This window comes from Trachinotus anak, unplaced genomic scaffold, assembly GCF_046630095.1.
Source record: "Trachinotus anak isolate AG129_WGS33_773 ecotype Australia unplaced genomic scaffold, CSIRO_AGI_Tana_v1 ptg000003l, whole genome shotgun sequence".
Classification (NCBI taxonomy): Eukaryota; Metazoa; Chordata; class Actinopteri; order Carangiformes; family Carangidae; genus Trachinotus; species Trachinotus anak.
Genome location: NW_027273854.1, coordinates 22135832 through 22155967, shown reverse-complemented (window position 1 = coordinate 22155967; position 20136 = coordinate 22135832). Strand labels below are relative to the sequence as shown.

Sequence of the window (20136 nt, the reverse complement as noted above, 5' to 3'; positions counted from 1 at the left end):
TAAGCTCTTCTGACTGAAACAAATCCACTTGACAATGAGTAAACAAAAAAAACAGATGGAGGAAGAAAAAAAAAAACATGTTTTTGCCCCCAAATTTCCCAAGATAACATTGACATTCATTTAAACTTTTTAAGCTCGGAAACATAAACAAATTCATTAAGTTAACACTTTGTTCATGATTGGCTACATCAGGTTTAATACTAGAAAGCAGACAAATAGGAAATTGAAAAATTCCTTTATTAGAAAGATGTCAGTACAGGGTGGAAAAGCCTTTCCAATCTTGGATTTTCTTTTTAAACAGTTTATTCCTTTTTGTTTTACTACTGTGACATTATCTTCATTAAAAAAAGACTGAACAATGCAGTTTTTTTAAAAAACCAAGAAATACTATCTATTCAAGTTTCAGTTGATAAGAGAAGGGATATTGCACAGTGTCAGGAGAAGGAAGCTGTTGAGAAAGTGAAGAGGAAAAATGTGGGTTGAAGAGTTCAATGAGACGCCCGTTTCTTTCTTCGACAGCAATGTACGCCCCTGAGCAAAGCTCTGGATTCCCAGATGCTCCAAGTTCCTCTGCCGCATCCGGGAGTCAAAACTTTTTTTGTCTGTTCTTTGTATAACTCTTCTTTGCAAATACACCCTGAAACTTTAACTGTAAGAAAATATGAGCATTATCAACTATCTCGTTACAGTGTTGGCGTCAGTTGATGTCAGTGAAATGATCACATCAAGACTCCTCATTAGGCTTTAGGTGAAGCCATTTAAGCACCAGATACATCCAGGCTTCACATGTCTGAACCAACTTGTTAAACACAATTAAGTAAAAAATAAAACATTAATATTTTAGATATTCTCAGTATTCATCAGAAAATAAGACATTTTTAAATTTCAACCACACTAATCAAACATGTTGCAAAATAAAAATATCTGAAAATTCAATTTTGAAAAGCATTTTCCAGCCAATCAGGTGACAAGTTAAAGTCTCCAAGTGAGTCATCACGTGTCAATCAAGTAAAGGTGCATTCAAAGTGAACCACAGTGGAACAAGGTGAAAATAAATATGAAAACAATACAAAATCTAAAATCTAGAAGTCAACTTGCTTAGTCATAGCACAAACATTAACATTTCACCCTTATTGTTGTCTAATCTAGATACAGCAGCCATTTGCCATTTACATCCCCATCCATCAAAGTCTCTGCTGCCATGGTTACGCCAGTTCAGGAATGTCATCCTTCCAGTCGGGGCTGCCAGCCGCACACGATAAGTATCACAGAAGCCGTGCTGAAACTCCAAGGGAACACAGCGATCCCTGGTGAGAATGTCCCCACCCACTCCTCAGATGGCACAGGCACAGCGACACATAAGGACGCTGGGCTATCTCATCTCAAGTGGCTGACAACATGCCGCGGGGCCCCAGGAGTTCATTTCCCTTCATGCAGCATCTGACCCACATTCCCTTGATGACACACAGGTTATTAATGGCACCCAGCTGTGTGGGGACACGGCCTGTCCTTTCTCAATGTACATGCATTAATAGGTCACTGATGTTGGCACGTGTTGCTCTCTGGGGGAGCGTGTTTCTGTGTCCATCCTCATAGTGGCAGTGACATCAGCAACAGACTCAGAGAGAAAATCTTTTCCCAACACACCTCATGACAATGTCAAGGAATGGGTTGTTTTTTTTTCTTTTTTGGTTTAATGGTTGGATTCATATGCAGTTTATTTCAACAGGAAATAAAGGCAATAAATGTCCCATCCTGGTGTTTTTTAAGCTTCATCAGTTTCTGCTGCGTCTTCTTCATAAAGTGCTTCTGCATCATTTTGTCAGTCACATTAAAAAAGTCACATTTTCACCTCGTTGGTGAATATGTAAAAGGAGAGCTGATCTCTTAGAGGGTACTTTTCTCGTAAAACAACTATTAAGAAAAATAAAGCCCACTTTCCAGAAACGTCCCAGGAGACTAGAGGTGCTACTTTGTGTATCGTCCGAGGCTGGATGTGGCCCTCAGTGGTTTCTTCTGGCCTTTGGGGAATTGCCGCAGAACAAAGTCAAAGTTTGCCATTGTGGACATGGCGTAGAAGACGTTTGCTTTGTCTGGTATGAGCAACTCTGAAAACAGAAAAACAAGAGAAAGGGTCATAAGAGGTGTTTGATTTTTTTTCTGCACTTTAACAAGGACTCTTTTGAAGTCATTCTGTTCTGACCTCTCTCCTGAGAGATGACCTGCGTCAGGGTGAACTCCTGCCAGTCCATGTGCTCAAGGTGATGCTTTTCCAGTGCCCTCTGAATCACCTGAGCAGTTTTGTCCTGGCTGGTTAACTATAAAAGACAGAAGGAAGTTTTTGTTTGAGAAAATCAGCTACAACATTGTGCTTAACTAAGGTGCATTAACCAGCTGCTTCATTCAAATGTTGAAAAAGTAGCTCAGTAGTGGAGGAAGTGTTTATATTCTTATATTACAGTCTGCTGCCACGTAGGAATGCATTCTGCTTATTGATCTTTTTACCTTCACTGTTAAGAATGATGTTTATGCAAAGTTTGTTTTCACATTCATCTGCTGGAAGAGGAAAGTTTCACTGTGCACGTGCATGTGCGAGCATGATTTTGTGACAGCACAACTAGTTTAAAAGTCAATATAACAAGTTACAGGACTGTGATGCAGGAATTTGAGTGAAGTAGATTTTTTTTGTCCAGAACATTTTAGACGAAAAATATTTGCATGTTGATACAGTATGTTCTGTTCTTTTCAACACGAGAGAAGCAGAACATGCAATTTTTTATCCTTTTTTAATGAGGTAATTGAACTTTTTTGTAAAAAAAAAATATTAGAAACAAATTATTATTCCAAGCAGAGGAGGCCTTAAAACATTTCTTGTCTTTAAATAAAAGCAGGAATGCTACTGAAAAAAGCATAAACCTTCAGTAAATATAGAAGTTGGTTGAGTTGAAGCTTATTTTAACTACTTTATTATGAGGTTTAATCTAAAACGATGCATTACATTTTATAAGCTCATCATATGTTTGTATGTAAGTAGTAAGCACTATAGACGGAAGTTTTAATAGACGGAAATGGAAATACTCCCAGTAGCCTTCCTCAAACTTAAAATTAAGTAGTAATGCACTTGGGCAGCCAAATGTTTGCAACACTCAAATAATTTGTGGTTAAGACCTATTATTTTGAAATCAGGACTTGAGAATAAACTCACCATGATGCTTTTGTACATGTTGCCATTGTTCTGGGCCAGGTCCACGCTCACCCTGACTATGCAGGAGTCAGCCACCTGACGGTTGTACACAGGCAGGGAGGTCATGGACACGGAGCGTTTGTGGTGAGAGGCCTGAGCAGGCTTCGGCCGTGCACCGCCGCATGACGAGGATGGGGAGCTGCAGGGAGTAGGGGAGTCTGGAGAGGAAGTCGTGGAGGAGCAGGGAGAGGGTGAGGAAGAGAAGGGCAACGAGGAAGAGAAGGCCTCAGACACATTGTTGCATGAGCTGTGAAAGGACTGAAGAGAAGAAGAGAGGGAGAACGAAAGAAGAGAAGGAATATTAATGAGTGCTACAGGGAATATTGTCAAAGCATCTGTAGTGTTTTAGAAATTGTTGTACAAGGAACAACTAAGCTACTGAGCCACTGTGCAGCAGTGAGAACTGAGCACCATTAAACACACCCGACTCCAGCTCAGCCAAGGAGCTGCTCAATTGAAATTCCACTTGTTGAGGGCTCACGCTAGTTTCTACAACCCTTAAAAGAGGATCTTTTGTGAAGGGAGCTTATGTAAGTTTCCCAGTTTTAAAAGCCTTTTACTTCTCATTAGAAATGCTTGAGGGTTGGTTTGGCCACTTAAAACAGGACGATTGTTTGTACAGTGTAAATAGTGGATGTTGTGCTGAACACAGGGACCCATTTGATGAAGGCAGAGCATGACAAAGCTTTCCACAAAGACACCACTGTTCGCACAATAAAGGACAAAGGATGGACAGAAAACAAGGTTATGAGACAATGCAGCAGACACACACACACACACACACACACACACACACACACACACACACACACACACAGCTGTTTACCTGCAGTCTGATGGAGCAGGCTGAGTTTGGGGAGGAGAGATCCTCCATCTCAGATCCACTGGATCCAGAAGATGAAACGCTGATCTGGTCAGCAGGGAGTTTCTTAGAGCCATCGCTCGCTGTCAGGAGACTGAGGACAGACATCTAACTTGAGCTTGTACCAAAAAAACCAGACAAAACTCTTTCTGTGATAATAAAGCTGTTATTATAATTTTATAAGACTGTAGAATCTATTTTGTGCATACAACACAATATATATTGTGGCACAAGTGATCAGCAAATACTGTTTGTACCAACTGCGACTTCAGTGTTAAGTGTTGTGTGCAGGTCTGTGTGCATAGTGAAATGTGCATGTTCTGTGTGTTTGAATATTCAAATCAGACCAGAGCACAACACTCACCTGGAGAGTTTCTTTGTAAGTGTGCGGTGGCTCCAGAGAGTTGGTGAACAGAGGTCGACTGGAGGCTCCAGCTGTCTCGACAGTTCATAGCTGAAACATATCAAACATGAACACTAACAATCAAAAACTGTCCCGTCTAGAGGTACCTAAAGAGCTAATGGACATATGTCTTTTATCATATTTTAACTAGCTAACTAACAGTAACTGCCATCTTAGCATCAACTAGCCAACAGTGTTCATGCTAGCTACTAATTTTTTCTTCAGTCAATTCAAATTTATTACAACAGTTTTGTGCATGTTTTTTATTTTTTTATTTTACTGACATCTCCAATATGACGCCCCAAACAGTTATATTAGTAATATTAAATAGATGGTCAATAGTAGGTTGATTCAAAATAACTTTGAATCTTGTTGTGCTATCTGAAGCTAGCTTAAGAGCTTAACTATCTTAAGAGATGTGTGATTGAAAGATGAGAGTGAACCCACCACTCTTATGACATTGTGAAATAAATAGTGACATTAAGTGTCGTGAGGAAAATACCATTATGTAATTTATTACATGTAAATTAAAACTGCTATCCGCCGCTGATCGTGGTTTCTTGCTAGTAGTGGGTGGTGGTGATCGTCGCTGAGCAAGAGCTTCTGCCAGCGTTGCATTTACAATACAAGAGGTTATAATAAACCCTCTGAGCAGCGCTACATCTTCAGGGCAGGTTTCAGGCTGATGGGTGGGGGCTACCTGGTTAGCGTGCTAACTTCAGTCGAAGGAAAGATGTGATAGAGAAAAGAGTTAAAATTGACATTTTCCACATCTGGATACAGCTCTTGGTGAGTAAGTAATAAAGTTTGAAGCTGAACTTGCAATGTTTCTTCTAGACTGCTAAGTAAAAAACTGTTAATGGTAAGGTTGGCTATGTAGCAATAGGAACATTTACAATTGTCTCCTTTAAACAGACTTTTGAACTAAAAATGTACACAATAAAAAATAAAAATGATGTCTAATACTATGTCTAATATGTCTAATAATAAACAACTTATTTAACATGAAAATAAGAAAAGAGGAATAACATTCGATAATAATACACTACAATCTATTCATTTCTTAAATCATTTCAGAAATGCAAAAAATATTTATTTGATTATTTATGCCATACAGTTAATATTGGACCCTTAGGAGGCTCCATACTTCCCACCATCTCAGGTTTAAAACATAAGACAAAGACTTCATGAACTGTTTGGACTGTAAGTTGCAGCACTACCAGAGTTTAGTCATGTGAATGTTTGCATTATAAATGTCAAACCAGTGGTTTCTTTACGACAACGCTCAAACTGTGGCAGCATTACTTCCATGATTCAACTGATAACAAGAGCTGATTAATTGTTCAGATGCCATATAACAGTTGAACATGACATTCTTACTGTGTAATAAAGATTATGTAACTACCAAATTTTTATGGGGCTTTTATCAAGCTTTCCTTGACTGAGGAAATGAAACACAGTTTCCCTCTCACCTCTCCTGGTCAGTGAGCAGCTTGTAACCCTGCAGCCAGGCAGCAATTCTGGGGTGATGGGGCAGGTTGTACTGAGAACAGGACGCCTGCAGCACACGGATCTGTGACAGAACCTCAAACTCCTGTAGGGAGAGATAAATGTCAGTCGATAAACAGAGTGACAGATGCTGCAAGGTGCTCTGCTTCCTGTCATCTATGTGGTTTCATAAGCCGCTTGGAGCGACAGGGTGATACAGCACAATACCTTTGACTTTTAAGCTTTACAAAGCTGTGGTGAAGATAAATGTTTAAAAAGCATCACCAAAAATATGTTAAAAAGTGTCTGAAAATGTCCAACCCGCTCTGTTTACCTCTGTGTTATGTGGACACCTTTGTACTTTGTTTTTGACTATTGTGAAAAAAAAGAATAAATAAAAGGAAATGCATAAAAGATGACAAAGAGGAACCACTTACCCTCCTCCTCTTCTCAAGGTTTATGAGCCCACCCTGTCAAAAGATAGATTATACAGTATTTATTGCATTTATCAGTGATTAACTGCAAGATTAACTGCAAAAAAAAATGAACAAAAACATGAGTGTTTATTTAACAAAAAAATGTTTTTTCACGACTTTTATATTTTACATAAACATGAAATAGAGTATTTATTTATGTATTTTTTATTCTATTATATATGTAGAATTCTTAAAGTGTCTATTTATTCATGAATAATAAATTCACAATACTAGTGAAAACTACTAGGTCAAGAATAAACCTTCCTCAAACACATCTGGTATCAGTTTTAAACCTGAGTCTTTGGAACATGTGTACATACTGTACATGTCATCGTGTTATAAAATATGATAACTTCTATGTTGTACTGTGTTATCAATCATTAACTATTCATCCACCAGTTACGGATGCTGATGGAGAGGTTATACAGCTCTACAAAGGCAAAGCTATATATTTGATCAAATTAGGTGAGAATCTGAATCAGACTTTTTAACATCTGTTTTATAAACCTGTTATTTCAGTGAAAACTGCTTTTAAAACTTGCAGTACCATCAAAACTAAAATGAAAAATGAAGATATAAAGATTAAAAAAAAAAACAAAAAAAAAACAAAAAAAAAACAACAACAACAACAACAACAACAACAACAACAACAACAACAACAACAAAAAAACTAAGTAACTGATTAGCTGATGAGATAGCCACAGCTAGCCTTCGCTCAAGCTAAAACTCTATTTATTCATGGATTTTTCCTTCTGTAAATGGAACTAAGCAATGATGGATTTAAAATAAATTTGTTTATTTCATGTATTGCTATCACATACTGTGATACCAGAAGATGGTATCATGGATGTTTGTATCGTGGTTTCAGTCTCAGTTTCAGAATCGTTACACCACTACCCACTACTACGTACTGCAGTAAAAAGGCGTTTTACTGCACAGTATATACTTAACCATTGAAAGACAAGTATTATACAGAGGAATTGTTCAAGCTACATTATGTACCTCCAAAGTGTCCGGCAGAGCAGTGTCCAGCATGGTGAGGACAGTCAGATAGGTACCCAGGTAAGGAACCACCCCGCTGGAGGTACTCTGCAAAGAAACATGAAGCACACTGCTCACTAGGCTTACAGTGGTAGTTTCCAGCGCTGCTGTATCTGTTCAATTGTGTCTCTCAAATCCAGTCATTAGTTTTTTGTTTTTTTTTTCTTTTTAACTGTTTTGAATGGGTTGAGACTGGACGACATTCACCCAGGGCATGTCCCATTTAGCAGCACTGTGGGGTCATGTTACAGCCCTGGAGAATGTGCATATGACTTATAAAAGACCCCAGTTAAGTCTATTATTACTATCCTATAATCCTGGTGATCTGAAGCCATTTGAAACTTGTTCAGCACCGACCACAGCTAAAGATAGGTTTGGGCCTCTGCCATGCCAGAGATACTCCACCCACACTGTGGGAAATTGGCTCTCTTGTGGCTTTTAGAGTTGTATAATATGGGAGGGATTTTGCATGTTTCTTTTTAAAAATCTGAAATTAACCCTGCTTTGGGTAAAATGACCCCGAGACAATAGCACATGATAAAAGGATGATATTTTGAAACATTATAAGTCTAAAATAGCACATTTTCTGTGGCACGAAAAGAAAGTTTGCTGCTGACAGTGTTTCGGTTGAACTAGACCTTAGTGATATGTGGGACTGGGCCTAATGTCCTGTCTTCAAAACATCTCAGCGTTTTTCTCATCTGGAGGTATGGCTTACCATCTGTCTGAGGACCCGACACCGCTTGGTTATCTTTGGAGAAATGTTATCCACCGTCGCTTGGCCTCCGTCCTGGCAGAGAGGGTCAGACAGAGCTATATTCAGTTTAAGGTTAGAGGCACATACATTGACCCATTATTTAAAAATAGGTGATTAAAATAATCTAACATGTTTGTTTTGTTTTTACATCTGCATGCATGTGCATTTATTTTTAAGTCAATTATATGAATGCACATCATGTACATGCGCATATGAGCAACATTTAAAGTGGCTTATGAACAAATTCTTTAATGCATGAATAGGTTTTATTACACATTAACTTGAACATCCTGTTTAATAGTTTTCTTGTGAAAGGGAGGGAGGCAACTCCAACCCTCTTAAGTCTTTGTATTATTATTATGTAATTATCTGTCTTTGGAAACAGCAAATAGCATTTGTATGACTGATTGTGTTTACATAGATAAAAGTTTCCTTCATAAAAGGCAGAGCCTGAACTAAGCTACAATGGAAAGTGAAAAGGAAGAGAACAACAAGATTAAAATTATTTCCAAGTAAAGAATCTCTTTAAACTTTTTTTGTAAAGCAGCAAATTCTAGTGCCACCTGCTTGGTTGTTGTGTACAGAGAGTAATCTATTGACTTTAGAGTCCTTTCACGGTAACTAGACACAAGACGCCTCTGACGCAGATGCCTGAAGGAGGCTACATACAAGAAAAAAGAGAACACAATGTGCTTGAGGCATCTAGTTTCCCATTAACACACTGTAAATATTAACTGAAAAATGAATCTTTTCAATAATTAAAGGAGAAAATCCATGAACGGAAAGATAATCATTTCCAAACATGTACTATGTTCTCTGCAGTTCATACCCTGTTCTGTTCACTAATATATAATAATATATTATTATTATTTATTGTAATTATTTTTTTTTGTTTGTTTTTTGTTTTTATGCTGGGACTTAAAAGTCTGTAGCAGATGAAACAGGTAAACATGAACTCTTACATGCATAGATGTGTCAAACATGAACCGTGTGACTTTCTTATGGAAATTTATAGAAATCTTTCCTCCTATCAGTCACTTTTGTCAGGTACACAGTATTTAAATATTTACCTAAACTGTGACTGGCATCACCACTTAACATTATTTTACACTGACAATTCACAGATTTATATCATTAAACTAACAACTGTTTAGAGCTGCTAACAATAACTTACTAGCTAACATAACTGTAGTTCTGTATGAACTGTTCCCATAACCAAGTAGCTTAATAGCTTGGCTAGCTTAGTAGCTAAGTAGCATAACATAATGACAAATATGTTTTGCTATAGAAATCAAAGTACTTTATAGCTAACAAACATTAGCTTGCTAACTAACAATACTGCATTTGTGGATGGACTATTGTTGTAACTTAGCAGCTTAGCTCATAATAGCATAACTTAGACTAACATTTGCAAATTTGACAATTTGATGATTAAAATTATAAATACACTATTATTTGTGCTAGTGTGGAACAAACATAAGTATTTTTAGCTAAATTATGAAGACAGCATACAGTATATTTGTTATGAACCAAAAACACTGATTCTAATCCAGCTGGTTTTGACTCACTTACATAAGCGTGTAGGTTCACAGCCTATGCATCTCAGGGATAACGCTGTAAACAATGAAGTAAATGTAGGCTGTTTTTTGTGTTGTCTGTGTTTTGTTCTCACCTCCCCCAGGAGCTCTCTGCTGGTTAGAACACAGTTCTCATCAGGGAAGGTTTCACAGAGATTATTAAACGTAGCCATGCTATCTCTACAAAAAGAACAGAAACCATAGTTAGTAAATACACAGCTATTTAATCCAATATCAGATACATTAATAATTAACCATAATTCACAATAACTGGTGTTAAAATTTTACATTCCACTTCTTGGTTGATGACTAGATGTTTAAACCATAAAAGAAGACAAACATGAAGTTATGCTTCACTTGTCCTTGACATTATAATAACTTACTTCAATGTTCATGACTTGACACAGAATATGGGTCACACAAAAACAAGACATTTGCTGACTTGCTTTTTCAAAGACACTGAATTGCACTGGATGAGGGTTCAATGCCCTCGTTAAAAAACAATTATGTAAAACACGATATAAACGCAACCATAGAGATGGACCATAGAAACGGCTGTGACCCAACTTTACCTGCTAACGGCAGCCCAGGTCTTTCTCAGCCTGTAAACTGCATTAGACTGAAGGGCCGAAAGGATCGCCCTGAGAGAGGAGAAGTTCTTCAACTGACGACACTCCTGTAGAAGAAACAATTTGCACTCAGGATTCACTTAATTCCAAATCAAACACTCCAGTAATTATGTTTTGCGTTGACAACAGAGTCAGCCTCTGAATGCGGCCTTATATTCAGCCACTCTGGCTTTTTGACTGACCTGTGCTACTCTAATCCACTTCTCTATGATGCGGGCCCTTTGCACTGGAGTAGTGGGAGGCCGGCAGGAGGAAGTGGGACTGGAGGTGGGGTCTGTAGGCTGGCAGAGCAGGGACATGATGACCTGGTTGGTGATGGTATTGAACTGCGCAATGGTGGCCCGGATGGTGGGTGACATGTTTTCCTTCTTGTCTCTTTGAGACCACACACAGCCCAGACACTGGTATGGCACCACTTTGACAAATAGAGCCTGAAAGCAATGGAAACCAATGATCAGTATTTAAATCAAACATGTAAAACAACTGACACGGGTAAATGTGGAACATAAAATATCCTCTCACGTACAGAATCCATTCGGGTGAGCTGTTCAGCGACGGCTGAGGCGGAGAAATCCATGATACCAGCTTGATCCACGGAGTTTTCACATCCTGAATCCTCATCACCAGATCCCTCCTCTTGTTCCAGACCTGTCGGGGCAGAACCGACATTTGTCTCAGCTTCTGAACAAACACACAGAGCATCAAGAAAAAGTGAGCATGGCTTTTTGCAGGATGATTTTCACATTGTTGACAGCTATGATGGCATGTCAACAAAGGCCTTATCACTTTGGATCATGCTATGTGTGGGAGGATCACCTTCTCTCTGGAACCTCTTGAGCAGCGCCTCAGCTTGCCCAGCCAATGAGCAGAAGTTGGGTTGGCTGCGCATATTGTCATGCACCGCAGAGCTGATCCTCAGGTGATCCAACAACAGCCTGAGTGCCAGGTGCACTGGAGGATCCCTGAAGTCCTCGCTGTACTCATCCAACCACGTCTGGACAAAGGCCAACAGAGGGCTGAGGAGGCAGTGGAGGAGTCATTACATTTTAACTATCTGAACAACAGTGTAAACCAGGGCAGCACGGCAGAAATTAACCGGAAAAGTCTAAAAAGGTGTTTTAAATGAAGTCCAAGGCAAAAGTCATCTACCAACCTCCTGTAGCAGTCACCGTTGTCCAGATCTGAGGCGGCGCTGTCTCTATAAGAATGAAAACAGGGTCAAGACAGAATAAAAAAAGTCACAGTGCACTTTTTTAATTATTAATTGTCCCTGCCCTGCAGCCGTCCTTACCCTGACCTCAAGTCATGCTAGCCACAGCCTAAAACCGCTCTGTGCACAATTGTTGTTGTCGCTGGCCTCTAGATAATGAGCACCTGCTAGGTACTTATTATTACATCAAAGCTGAGAGGAAAGCATTGCTTTGTCAGGGAAACAAAGTATAAAAACACCCTGACACAACATGGTGACTTTGCATGTACAAGTCATTTTCCCAGAATCCAGCAGAAAAGAGTTTTACACCTGTTGCTCTTCATGATGTTTAAAGGACACTGTCCTTTCTTATTAAGGTTAGGACGAAATGAAATATCTTACTCAGCTATCAAATATAGGAACAGGTCAATATGATGAATTATGCTTATTTGCTCTTCTGTCAAGAGTTACCACTGTCATGTCTTTATGCTAAAAAAAAACATTGTGTTTTTACAGGGGCTTCTGTGCCAGGCGATTTCTCGGCCAGACACGGTGATAAAACCACATTTCATTTTGACATGGCTACTTCCAGTAGGCTTGTTAACTTAACTTGGCACAAATACTGGAAATACTGGTTACAGCTATCATGGCTGCCAGCCTTTCACACCTTTGCACTGATAAATAAATGAGATATAAGGTATTAAGCAAACTTTAGAGGTGCTAGCAGGCAGATTTTTTTTTACCTTTGGACAGAGCCAGGCTAGCCGTTTCCACCTGTTTCTGGTCTGTATGTTGATCTTAGCTAACTGCCTGCTGGCTGTAGCTTCATATTTACCGTACAGACGTGAGAGTGGTATCAAAAGGAAGTGAATAACACAAATAAGTTCCTTTAAGAAAAAAAAAAAAAACAGACAAAACCGGACAAACAGTGGCACAGAAAAGTACCTCTGAAAGAGCAGCTCTATGAGCTTTGAGGAACTGGTAAAGGTTCTGTATGTGGAAAGCAGGATCTTGCCGTAATCCTGCTCCTGGCAGCCGGGGTCGAGGAGATGATTCACGAGCAGGTCCAGGGTAGCGGCCTTCAGACGCCGCACCTTGCAGGTCCGGTACTGGACAAAAGCGCAGCATGGATTTGTCTCACTGGGGTTCGGGGCAGAAGGGACGGGCTCCCGACGCAGCGTGACCCCGTAAACTGCACCATCCTCAAACTCCTCGCCCCACTCCTGCACTGGGTTCTGGTGATGGTAGAAGTGGATAAAGTTATTAGAGTTTTACATAAGCACTCAGACAGAGAGAGCGGATACCACCCAGTGCCCTGCTTGTGTCTTGAAAATATAAAGATACGGGTCAGATACACAAATATATAGTAGTGTTACTGCTCAAAACATTAGGGTCAGAGGTTGAGCCAAGAGGAGGTAAAAATAGCTGCAAGCCTCCATGGTCAAACTGTCAGCTGTACCCACACACAAACAAGTGACACAACACCACCACCACCATCACACAATGATCCCATCTGAACCACAACAACTACGTAATATTGGATGATACTCATAACCATCATTGACTGCACCAACATGTTCGCGTGTAATGATAGTAATTATCAGACTTTACATGCTGGTTTATAGCCTGTGCTTAGTTTTCATTTTCACAATTTCCCTGCAACCCTGTGAGCTGAAATTTCCAAGAATTTTGGACATACACAAGAATGTTTATGGATAAATACAGGATTATCAAAAGGTTAGAGCATCAAAGCAGAATACCAGAACAAATGCAAAATGTCAGCTGTTTCCTTCACTATCACTCATCCTCCAATAACCAATGAAAAGAGCCTTGGAGGACTGTAGGCAAGCTCGGCACCAAGTGTCGTGATTTAAAACATGCGGGCTCCTTTACATATTCAGACAAGACCTCGTTTGATCTCAGTGAGAGCGTTCGGTCAGTGTTTTAGCAACAGCTCCTCCAGAAAGCTCAACAGCACTCAATGCAAGATACACAGAGGAACAGGGTTTATCCAATGTGAATACTGAGCTCCTTGTTCAGCATTTGCTGTTTCAGATCAAGATTATTATAGTAGCATAATGAGACAGCAGCTTCACCACACAATTTAAAAAGGCTGGTCAAAGGGAACCACTGAACAATATGTTGTCTGTGTTTTTAACAGCATGCAGGAAGCCTGAGGACAGCCATTTGATTTACCCTCCATTAAAGCAGCTCTCCAGTGTTTTGGTATTTTAATGCCTGGAAGTTGGGAATCTTGTGAGAGACACATTTACAAATCAAAAAAATTAGGGTCAAGATATTCGTTCCTAGAATGAGTGAAACCTCAGAAATGCTGGATCCTGTATTTCCCATAATGCCTCTTTTATTGGACTTTCCTTAAGTAACTTTCAAACTCAGTGCCCCAGTTTGTAATACAGGCCGTCGTTTTTTTTTATTCTAAAAGCCCCAGCTGTGATAACCCTGATAACGTCACAATGACATCACTCTCAGACTTGACAAAGCTCCTTCAGAGCAACAGAAGACATCTGCTTTCACACACGGAGTGGAGCTCAAGACAAATAAACTAAACTCCATGTGCAAAATCATTTCAGTGCCCCCTTTAATTGCCTTATGTGTTACATAACCCTGGGCGTCAATAACAGCTCTTGCGTGACTAATGTCTAATCCATCTGGTTTTTATGCAAATGTTTTTACAAATCTACACAGCCTCCCTGGAGTCAAACAAGCAGATATTCAATATCTTTCTCTAAGCTCTATTCAGCACAGAGAATAATGTGTCTCATAAGCTTTTAGTGCTGAGTCATTCTGTACAACAACACATGATCCTCCATCTTAAAAATAAGTATTTTGCGTCTGAATCATGTCTGGACACACAGCGTAGGGGGCACACAGCAGGCAGCTCCATACTGCAGAGGGGATGAAAGAAACTGTTTAAAATCAACTATCTTCATGAGCGGGCTTGCATCTCCTTATGCAAATGATTATTAAAATGTCTTTATCTGAAGACGTCCCCTAGTGTTCACCAGTATCACACAAACCCCATTGTCCCCAACAGAAACTAGAATCGTTTGGTAACTACACAGATGGGAACCTGTGCATTGTGTCCTACTCTGTGTCAGTGATGTGGCGGTGGTGCAAAGCACAACTGACTCTAATCCACATTAAAAAAAAACAAAAAAACAAAACATTGTTGTTGCATTAACTGTTAGCCACAGGGTTAGTTGGTCTCTACAATAATACATATGACTGAAGAAGCAGATGATGGAGCAGCAAGAGAGACTCATTAACAGAGGGATGTAAACACAGTCACAGTCTTGACCTTCCGCAACATCAGTTCGTGCCTCTCAAGTTTTAACATTACAGTCGAGTCACAGGGTTAAGCAGCATGTTTTCTGAAAAACAAATACCAATCTATCGTCATTTCACAACTCTTACCACTGGTCTGAAGGAATTTCCAGAATCCAGCAGGACGTCTTCTCACAATATTCTGTCACTTGCACACTAAGAAAAGGTCTTACATAATACAAATAAAATAAGGAAACTAAATTTAAACATTCCCTGTCAGTGATATTGGAAAACGGCACATCAATCATTTGATTGGGTTTTACAAAAAGAGCAAGGACATAATGTATTTTCCTGTTTGAGTTTAAAATCAAATTAACTGAGATGGTTTAAGTATAAGGCATTGACCCTCTGACTTTTTCATGGACTGCCTGGTATTTATTTTTGAGAAAATATGATGCTTAGCCGTGTGACTTGAATGTGATGGTAATAAATGAGAGGCACAAACTGGTGCCAGACCTCCTGCAGCTTCAGCACAAACAGCCTGTGGACTGCAGACTCCCACAGGTAACTACAGATTTGCTGTGGGGTAGATTTTAGTTCACACAGATTATTAAGAGGGGTGTTTATTTATGTACACAGGGTAAACTGCAGCAGCCAGCTAAGTAGGACAGGGATGTCTTCACAATAAAAGCACAAATCATTTGCATCTGCCACATTACAGAGAGGACTGAATAGTCCTGGGGACATAAATTACACTGCAAACTAAGGTTTGTTGAGTTATTGATCATGGATCATAGCAGACTTACCATTGTTAACTCCCATTTTCCCATCTCGTCTGCTCGGCTAAGGAGTGCTGCTTTCCATCTGGACGGGAAATGTTGGACTGAAATTCAACTTCCACCCTGAGGAGCAGAAAGCCTAAGGCTGCATCTTGGTATAATAAAAACGGGATTTTACTGATCTTACTGAGAACTACATTAACGCGCCTGCATTATAATTACACAAAGACGATTTTCCCCGCAGACTCTTCGCTACATTTTTCACGCCCTCATACAGATGCGTCGGTCCCTGTCGGGGCGAGCAGGGACAGGACCCGAGCTGCTGCGGCCTGTCTCCTCTCTGTGAGCGGGGAAGCGACTCCGACCCGCCGGTGCCCGCCGCTGGCTCTCCTCCCACAGTGTCCGGCCCGGCTGAAACTCCCTGGGCTTAATAGTGGGAGGAGGCTCTCTGCTGGAGGTGCTGACTGCAGGAGGAGTGAGAGGAGGTGTGTCTGCACAATGCCTGTCTCACACTTTAAAGGAGTAGCTCGGCCTTTTGGGAAGAATACCTGTAACCCACCTGGGAGTTTATTCTGTCACCTCTGTATATGAAAGCAGCAGCAGCTAGCTTAGCTTAGCTTAGCATAAAGACTGGCAACAGGGGGAACTGCTAGCCTTTCGGTTTCAAAGCGAAATCTGCAACCAGCACCTAAGAAGCTCACTGGATAACTTAACAATGTGTTTGTTTCATCTGTAGAAAGTGTAAAAACAACACTTTGTGGTTTTACAAGCAACCAATGACTTGCTGGAGATAAACTTCCTGCTAAACTAGAAGCTAACAAGCTGCTAGCTGTTGATTCATATTTACTGTTGGAACTCGAGAGTGATATTAATCTTCTCATGTAACTCTCAGTTAGAAAGCAAACAAGTATTTCTCAAAATGTCGAACATTATCTTCAAGATTTATTGTCTTCAAGATTTTAACTGTCAGTTTGAAATTCCTTGATTTTTCCCTTAATTAGTTAACAGTCAGATTTTCCTCTAACAGGGAGTAGCTTGCTGTGTGATACCTGCGAGGTAATATTTCATATTATATCATTTAAGAAAGCAAAATAAATCTGGGCCTTACTTGGGCCACTTGCTTGTTTTCTCCTGGCCCAGTTCATGTCTGGCTCCATGGCCCGAATCTGGCCCGTACACAACATGATGATTTCCATATCTGGACCAATTCTGGCGCGCACGCAGAAAATCTTCCAGCTCTCATTTTGATTAAAGTACCCAGAAGTAGCCTTTATAAACCCGTTAAATTGACTCAGTCTGAGCCAACTACATTAATAGTCAGTAATGATGATCCAACAATGACAGGGAGCGATCTGCATGAGGACTTTTAATGATTTAAGTAATCGTTGCCAGTACTTATGTAACTTCTCTTACGTAAACATCTGAATGAAATGAATGAATTTCATGGAGTATTTTATAGTATAGTATTGATTTTTTTACCCTAGTAAATTATCTGAGTACTTTGTTCACCATTGTCAAAAAAACAAGACGTCCTCTACTTCACTGGACTGAATCTCAGTACAAGTAAGCTGAAATCTGATGTCACAAATTTATGACTCAAACTCACACTCTGACACATCTTAAATTCAGAATTAAGACGAGCACAGAGAAACTTTCCTCCTTCTAGTGTCAACCTCTGTAACACAAGCACCATTCTGTGCAGTGACGCTCAAACAAATAAATGAAGTAGCAATAATAAACGACCTTTGAGTGGAGGGGGACTGGGTCCAGTGTTTATGCATCTTTCCTGGAGAACATGTCTGCTTGTTTCAAGCTGTTTTAGGTGAAGGCTTCAGTTTAAACCCTAACCCTTTTTCACCAGTTGTCCCTTGGGTCGGTTGTACAGTTTCTTAAAATACAAGAACACAAGCCAAGAATCATCTGTCACCAGGATCACATGGCGCTCCCCTCTACTGATCTGTGACACTGATAAGATGACAGTGGCTTATGAGTGAGATCATGGGAACTGCAGATTTCTATCTCTCACTCATGCTTTTTTATGGAAGGTAGGTTGCATAAATAAATATTATTACTGATATTCTATTTGTATTTTGGTAAACATCTCAATGTTCAAATGTTTCAAATATTTCCAAAAGAACAAAAAGTACCAAAGTGTTTTAGCCTTGTAGATTATTTCATAATACATAATACATTGATAATACATTTAGAGTGTCCTAAAATATATTTAGGATATTTCTGAATGACATCAGATAAACTTGACTTATGGCCTTGTGGTTGTATTCCCCCACCAATCACCCAAGATGTAGGAGATATGGTCAAAATCTCCCCCTCCTGAGTTACAGCATTGAATAATGGCCAGAGGTGTTTTTGCAGAAAATTATGATGTGACAGTGAACTTGATCTTTGACCTTTGACCTTTCACCACCAAACCTAATCAGTTCCTTTTTGAGTCCAAATGATTTTTGTGCCAAATCCAAACTTGAGATATTACATTACATTTGTGAGGTCACAGTGACCTTGAACTTTGACCTTTGACCACCAAAAACTACTCATTTCGTCCTTGAGTGCAAATATTAATGTTTTAATGTTTTCGTCGAAATTTGAAGAAGTTCCCTCAAGATGTTACTGATATATAGCATTCATGAGAATGGGACGGATACATGTGGACGGGCAAGGTGAAAACATGATGATGTTACTGGCATGGAGGCAGAACACAACATTTTTGTCCTTAGCACAACCTCAAAGAGAGATACACCACAAAAGCCACAATGTTCCACCAACTGATCAATATTATGGATTTTAATGGCATGCCTGTCTGTGTGTCTGTAATTTGACCACACAGTTGTTTTTTTATTAAACTTTATGATGACTTGTGGTCCTCGCTTATAGTCCTATTTTATTATTTTATCTTTACTCAAACTAATAAAAAATTACAGTTCGATAAGATCCTGACCCAGGTGTTATGCCCCACCCTTGGGTGGCCCTAAGGGGTGCACAACATACCACTAGTGACCCACATCAGACCAACAAAACACTTCTAAAACAAAAACTACAGAGTTTATTTAACACAAATATATAAAAATAACCAGAATACCAAAATCAAGACTACAGAAAACAAAGTAAAGACACATCAACCAAAAACAAATGAAGCTCAGGCTGAGAGGCAGCAGAAACAGCAGACTCCACGCAAGACCCCCGGCTCCTGATGCTGGCCCCAGAGCTTTTAAACCTTCATCCACTGGCCAGGTGCATCTCAGGGCTGACCTGTGAACAGCCTGGGCGGAGCTAAAGGAGAGACAGGACAAAGAAGAGACAAAAAGGCACCAGGAATAACATGGTGCCGTAACACCAGGTCACCTGTGCGTGGCCAAGTGTTTGTGTTCGTTTATGTTTCAGGCAACAACTTCACAATCTGACCTACATGGTGCTGACTTTTCCAGAAATGTTCAAACCTGCTTTTCTATGAAACATTGCTGTCCTTTCCTGTGTCTGACATTTTGCTCTGCGTCATCCTCACAGCTGATGTATTGTCCTCCTCTTCCCTCCAACTGTAACAGATAACAAAAACATTACATGCTCCTATTTATTCAAGACATATATATAGATAACACCAAGTGTTTGGACCTCGGGTTACAAGTAATGTATTAAATATTCATGCATCATACACCATAAATATCATATATAAATCTTTTGTTGTCACAACAGCACTGAAACAGCCGACACAAGTGACGTTCACATTTCCTCTTTGCCAGGTTTATTTTCCATTTTTTATCAGAACAGTTCCACCACTGCGCTGAACCCTCTGACGCCTTTAGGTGTGGTTCTTCCCCTGAGTGCCTCTCATTGTTGATAGTGATGGCATCATATTTTATCCTGGCCCGTAAAGGCAAATGTGACACCAAGCAGTATGAGCCCCACCTACACCTGCTTTCAATATGTTATCTGTTTTTATATATTGCATAAGTTCAATTGAAGGGCATTTTATGACGGTTTGAGCAGATACTGCCCGTTCTGATTCTAGTTTTTAAGAAGCTGTCAGCTCAGATTTTCCTGTGATGTTAAACATTTTTCAGTTGAGTCCAGGAGCAACTTTGGCTTCATATGCACAAGCCTAAGAGTCTATAGCCATGCTAGCAGCTCTGTATGTAAATGCTAACACCAGCATGCTAACGTGTTGACCCACCCAGAAATGTAACATATGACTTATGGGGATATATTATAAGGGGGATATATTGTTATCACATATATACATCCTCTGAATACATGAAGATAGAAGTTCATAACAAATATGAAATACAAATAGTAAAATCTACATATAATAAAAAATATTCATATAATACAATATATATTTTACTGTATAATGTACATACAAGTGTATTAAAACAACATATATTAACATACATTTT

The 20136-nt window shown here is 39.6% G+C and overlaps 1 protein-coding gene across 2 annotated transcripts; it reads right to left on the bottom strand.

Annotated features, from left to right (window-relative positions):
* Positions 1-219: 219 nt before the first annotated feature.
* LOC139618557 (ral guanine nucleotide dissociation stimulator-like 1) lies at positions 220-16134 on the bottom strand. Of its 2 annotated transcripts, none has more exons than XM_071474565.1 (17): positions 15758-16134; positions 12612-12901; positions 11631-11675; positions 11294-11493; positions 11004-11158; positions 10660-10908; positions 10421-10524; positions 9944-10028; positions 8233-8304; positions 7476-7562; positions 6435-6467; positions 5982-6103; positions 4471-4560; positions 4071-4200; positions 3206-3502; positions 2204-2318; positions 220-2108 (listed from the first exon to the last, which is right to left on the bottom strand). In XM_071474565.1, exons 1-17 carry the CDS (start codon positions 15779-15781, stop codon positions 1969-1971), a joined length of 2238 nt encoding a protein of 745 aa, XP_071330666.1. In that variant the 5' UTR covers positions 15782-16134; the 3' UTR covers positions 220-1968. The 2 variants fall into 2 exon arrangements, with proteins under 2 accessions (XP_071330666.1, XP_071330667.1); XM_071474566.1 differs by having other exon boundaries at positions 11004-11125; positions 15758-16132.
* Positions 16135-20136: the final 4002 nt, after the last annotated feature.